The sequence below is a fragment of the Notothenia rossii genome, assembly GCF_949606895.1.
Source record: "Notothenia rossii genome assembly, chromosome: 9".
NCBI classification, from domain to species: domain Eukaryota; kingdom Metazoa; phylum Chordata; class Actinopteri; order Perciformes; family Nototheniidae; genus Notothenia; species Notothenia rossii.
The window spans coordinates 74,060,799-74,066,798 of record NC_136907.1 but is presented as its reverse complement, the minus strand read 5'-3'; the positions used below and the strand labels follow the sequence as shown (position 1 = coordinate 74,066,798).

The 6,000-nt window shown below is 43.2% G+C and overlaps 1 protein-coding gene across 1 annotated transcript; it reads right to left on the bottom strand.

Moving 5' to 3' along the window:
• Positions 1–3,278: 3,278 nt before the first annotated feature.
• Positions 3,279–5,904, bottom strand: LOC307020889 (tripartite motif-containing protein 16-like). The gene has a single exon (XM_079652579.1). The coding sequence runs from the start codon at positions 5,822–5,824 to the stop codon at positions 4,160–4,162; it is 1,665 nt and encodes a 554-aa protein (XP_079508705.1). The 5' UTR covers positions 5,825–5,904; the 3' UTR covers positions 3,279–4,159.
• Between the last annotated feature and the right edge of the window lie 96 nt (positions 5,905–6,000).

The following is a 6,000-nucleotide window of genomic DNA, read 5'->3' as shown; positions in this document are numbered from 1 at the left end:
GACGAAGCTTACATTATACAAATGTAATGCAATATACAGACTGTTTAGCTTATGGTGATCAGCAGCCCTATGAGTTCATTCTCTGTGTAACATCAGGAATACAGAGACACACACACATCATTTAAATAAGGGTTTTTCAATTAAATGATAGGTTAAGAATAAACATCTTAAAGTAAATAACAATAAACAATAGCCCTTAACCCTGTAAGGCCCCCGGTTGTAATTTTACAACATTACTTGAAGCTATCCTAAAAAAGTTTTTAAAAGACTACATTGACATAGTCAAAAGGTCCTTTTGTTCAGCCTCACAATGCTATTGGGCAGTACATGTGTTTATAGGTCCTGCCCTCTGGCCATGCACGCCAGGGATTTTGGGCCCCATGCAAATATATCACGGCCCCACCACAAGGCCCAAGCACAATTGCTGTAACCACATCTCCAGAACCCAACTCCAATACTAACTGCACAATATTTACTGACATTGAGCTGTGAAAATATAACACTTATGGGGGGACAGGGCTGCTAAGTCTAGAGATGGATCTGTTGGTCCTGGCACCAGGGGGGAGGGACAACTGATTTAGTATGAATAGCTGCTAAAAATGTACTTGCATTTACTAAATGTCAGTTAAAAGAGGAGTGAAATTAAAAACCTCTGCATTTTCTTTATAGATATTAACAGTACTTAATGTCAGCTTAGTAAAAAAAACATAACAATTATTATTTACAATGGACTACGCGTAAAGGCCCAGATACACCGGCCAGTCACCTGAGAAGTCGCCGATACCGATTGTTGCGTCGCCGGACTCTCCTGCGTATTTGCCGACTTCGCGCACTGGAACACACCGCACATCCGAGCCGAGCACGTATGAACTGCGCATGCGTGAGTGGCAATAACTCTCCTTACCAGCAGTAGTGTGTATTCATCATTCAAAAGAGGCAACAACCGGAACAACCGGAAGACAGAGAAGAAGAACAGATTGTGATATAAACAAACAACAAATAACGTTTTTCTTTCCATTTTCACTCTCGTCCATTGAAAACATGAACGAGCAGGACGAACGGGAGGTACTGGAGCTAGCAGCCCTTGGACTCACGCTTGTGTTAAATCATTTGTTTACCTCCCTCACTTCCGTTAACACTTCTCATGCACTGATTCGCTAGCTAAACAGCCAATCAGTGTTATCCCTTTGTCCGACTTCCGGTGGTGTTCTCGACGCCGATTGAACATGTTGAATCGGAAAGAAAAGGCGTCAGGTCGGCAGAAAAGACCCGACGGTGCGGCGCACACCACTCCGAATAGGGCGTGCCCACGCTTATGTTCGGCCTGACTCCCATTTACTGCCGATTTCGGGCCGGTGTATCTGGGCCTTAACAGACACATTTCCACCACTCATAGACCACACCCACCTTTTCTTTGAAACACAGGGTGACATACTGTCGCCCTTTAAGTCCCTCTCTCTTGATTTCTCTCCTTTCTTTTCTCTTTTGAAAGCCTGACTTTGTGAGTCGTTGAGACATGGTTCACACGTAAGTACTTGCATCCCTGCTCCTGACATGCTCTCACTCTGCTAGAAAGTGCCGGCAGTGCTGCACCGCGTTTGGAGGCAGGACCAAACCATTACATGTAAATAAAAGGGGGTGTACAGAGGCTTTGGATAATTAACTTTTGGAAGAAAAGAAGTTAAATGAATGGTAAGTTTAGTGAGTACATTATCAATATAACGTCCTATTAATGTTAATTCTTGGTGAATGATGAAAGGTTACTTAAACATTTTTTCTCATTAGCTACAGGCATTTTTGAAGCTTGTAAAGGGAAGATGGCAGCTCGCCTCTCACTCCCCACTCTGCTCTTCCACAGCGCCGCTTCCCCTCCCTCTGCTGAAATTATGAATGTTAGACAGCCATATGCCATACATTTTTGCATACATTCACAGTACATTTTTATTCATAGCTGTCTAACAGAAGTTAAAATCATTTCTCACTTATTCTGACAATGTACTTAACCCCAAATAAAAGAACCCAATAAAAAGAGTTGTTAAATAATAGTGAAGTCACGTTGTAATAACAATAACTCATCTCTCTCGAGTTTTCTTTTTGTGCTTTGCCAAAAGCCACTGTGTCAAGTGTCCTACTTGGGCTGCCGTCCGGAGTTGTCCAATATGGCGGACCATCTCGCACATGCGCAGTACAGATCGGGCAGGGGGACAGATCGGGTAGTGACAGTGACAGTATACAGTTACGGCATTTCCTGTTTCTGCCGGAGAGAGGGGAGTTTGTCCCAAAGCTTGCCACTGTATTTACTCCCTCCATCTGACAGGAGGGAGCCTCGTGTGTCACTCCACGGAGTTCACTCCGTCGTGGAGGGGGAGTGTGTAGGGGTAGGGTGTAGGGCGTGGTTTGGGATTGGGCCATACACACACACTTTTTTGCCCCCTCCCCACTTCTAAAATGAATACGGCATGCCTGCTGAGAAGAAAATATAAACACGGTTTTAGTACGGACTGCTGAGTAGTGCTGGGTCATCTAAAACAGCGGATGGTAAAGATTGAATTTGTCACATCATGTTTACAGAGGACATAGCTAATGGCCAACTGCAGTCAGGTTGGCAGGTACACAATAAAACAATCTCTATCACACTCACAATTATAAAACAGACTAAAGTATGAAATAAAAACCTTAGAAAATGTTTGTGGATCGAACACAAGCACGCATTGTTTTTCTTTTAGTAACATCCATGGGAGTAATTATTTTTTCCATATGTGAGTGCTTGTAAAGAATATCTTATCTTATGTTGTTTTGAATGCATGGTGCAGATATTTTTTACAGCATGCTCTGCAATGTAAGCCAACTATTTCCTCAGCAATACTTTAAGAGTATCTAACTTTAACTATCTAAGTTTTAGTTACTATTCCCGTATCAACAACCTACATGTGATATAAACTCTGACCCAACATGAATAAAATGACCTCAAGACCAGAACTACTCAATATCTGTTTCCTCGTGTGTGTTTGACTCAACAAAATGTCTTCACAACCAAACTTGACCAAATTAATGCAGAATATTTGTACAGTTTTTAAGCTTCTGTGATCAATCCTCTTTATTGTCTTAGTGCTCAAACACCATCTTAGTTGTACAAATCAACAAGTGCTAGAAAACTCTGCTGATTTCTCTGAGATGTTTCAGTTGCATTACTTACTGCCTCAGTTCTATTCTCTGATCAGTTTCACATTTTCTCCATCAGCTTTGTATGATGACATAAAATGAAGACCAAAACAACCTTTAATTGAAACACCTTTATTCATTATGTAAACCTCCATTTTAGATCAAGCATCCCATCAGTAAAGTCTGTTCAATGATTACAAGATCAGATTCACTTCATGCACAATCAATGTGTTCAACCAGAATCTCAGCTATTAAAACAGAATAAGAAATGATTCACTTAAAGTTTAATAAAACATCATAACACTACATTTGCACAGTGATCGGACAACAACAACAACAACAACAACAACAACAACAACAGCAGTTAGTCTGCAAAAATAATACATGTAATAATGGAAGTATTTTTTCATCACACAATCAATTTTTTTGACCAAAATCTGAGCTATTTATAATAAAATACCTTATTTACTTATTGACTATGATCTTAATGGTGATTAATATCATTTTAAATGGACATTTTCTGATAAAATACATTTTATAAACATCAAAGTACCTCATTTGTTAGTCGGTTTTGGAAACAACAATAGCATTTAGTCTGTGAAAATACATGTCATTATAAATGTATATTTTATCAGAATAAAATATCTACAATGAAAGAAGCTCTGCTGCTTTCTCTCCTAAGCCTCAGGCATTAAAGAGAAATAACTAAATATAAAGCAAAGTTTACATTTCCATGCAGAGAAATATGAGCTGAGGTTAACAGAAATCCTCCTGAGCAGTGACAGCCTCCATGGCTAAACAGACACAGGAAGGAGCGCCGCCTAAAGAAACTCCAACATCTACAGAACAACTCACGAGAAGATGTTAAAGCACATCCCATAATGTTTGATTGACAGCTGATCTCTGTGCAGTAAAGACATGAACACTCAGCTCTCAGCAACAATGATGGACACACAATGAGTTTAAGAAGTAGAAGAGTTCCTCAAATGACTTCAGGCTATTTCAGTTTACAAAACTCAGCTGTGGCTCTATCACCATAAGGCCAAACTCCAGCATGTAGCGGCTGAGTGAATGTGGTCTGGACTCTGTGGAGGAGAGTCATGGTTTTAGAGACGCTGTAGAAGGACAGAATACCTGCTCTGTGATCCAGGTACACTCCTACTCTGGAGGACGGAGGACCTGAGAGGGGAGTCTTGATTCTGTTGTGACGAAATGAATAACTGTTTTGTTTACACTCTAAGGACCAAGATTTGTCATTGCGTCCAAATACACTTTCACCCCCTGCTCTACTGATATTCTTGTATGCGACTGCTACATCAACTCCAAACCCTCTCCACTCCACCTCCCAGTAACAACGTCCAGTCAGACTCTCTCTACTCAGGACCTGAGAACATTCAGTGAATCTGTCTGGGTGAATAGAATAAGACTGTTGTTGTTTCATGAATGTTGCTTTTCTGCTCCCCTCAGATAATAACAGCTGTGTGTATGCTGTGTTTGGATCCAGAGTGATCTCCTGTGAATATTCTAAGAACCCAGCTCTGGCGGTGGGCTCTGCTGCTGACAGTAAAACATCCACTTCAGTCGGTGAGACGTTTGTCCATTCCTCTCTCAGGACGTCCTGTAGTTTGTCTCTGACTGCCGACAGGGCCGCCGTCACGTCCTCAAAGTAGCTCAGAGGACGGATGTTGATGCTGGAGGAGTGTGTAGCTTCACTGAGGGCTGTCAGTGAGGAGGGGTAGCTGAGCAGAAACTGGTTGTGATCCTCTGTGAGAGACAGCAGCTTCAGCTCAGCGTCTCTCCTCTTCAGCTCAGAGATCTCCTGCTCCAGCTTCTCCTGGAGCTCTCTGACTCCACTCACTTCTCTCTCCTGCTGGGATCTGAGCTGCTGCTTCACATCAGAGCTTCTTTCCCCCATGAGACGGATCAGCTCAGTGAACATCTTCTCACTGTCCTCCACTGCTTTATCAGCAGAGCCATTGACGGCCTCCACCTCCTGCTGAAGCAGCTTCACCTCCTTCTCTCCGTCCTGGATTCTCTGCTGGATGTTTAGTCGACTCCCCTCCAGCTCTCTCTGCCTCTCAGTCCTCTCTGCTGCAGCTGACACCGTGTCGTGGCCTTTGTGTTCGTCCACAGAGCAGAGATAACAGATACACTGCTGATCAGTGCGGCAGAACATCTTCATCACCTCGTCGTGACGAGAGCAGATGTTCTCCTGGAGCTTCTTGGAGGGCTCCACCAGCTTGTGTTTTTTAAAGGCATGCAATTCATAATGAGGCTGGAGGTGTTTGTCACAGTAAGATATAAGACACACGAGGCAGGACTTACAGGCTCTCAGTTTTCTCCCAGTGCAAACATCACAGGCCACATCTTCAGCTCCAGCATAGCAGAGATCAGCAGGAGCAGCTTGGAGTCCAGTCTTCTTCAGCTCCTCCACTAAAGCTGCTAACATGGTGTTTTTCAGCAGGACAGGCCTCGGTGTGAAGCTCTGCCTGCACTGAGGGCAGCTGTGGATCTTCTTCTCATCCTCTCCATCCCAGAAGCCTTCAATACACTTCATGCAGTAGCTGTGTCCACAGGTAGTCGTCACCGGATCCTTCAGTAGATCCAGACAGATCGAACAAGAGAAGGTTTCCCGGTCCAGCTGAACTCCTTTCTGCGCCATTTCTCCTCTCAGTGACAGCGAGTGTCTGAGTTTCACTTCCTGAGAGCTGAAACTATGAGCTGTGATCTGAACAGGATGTGTGTGTGCAGTGAATGTGGCCTATCAGCTCTTGTAATTTACCCACATGTTGTTTACACCCATCCTCCTCAGTGTGGATCTAAAGGGGAGGAACCAGG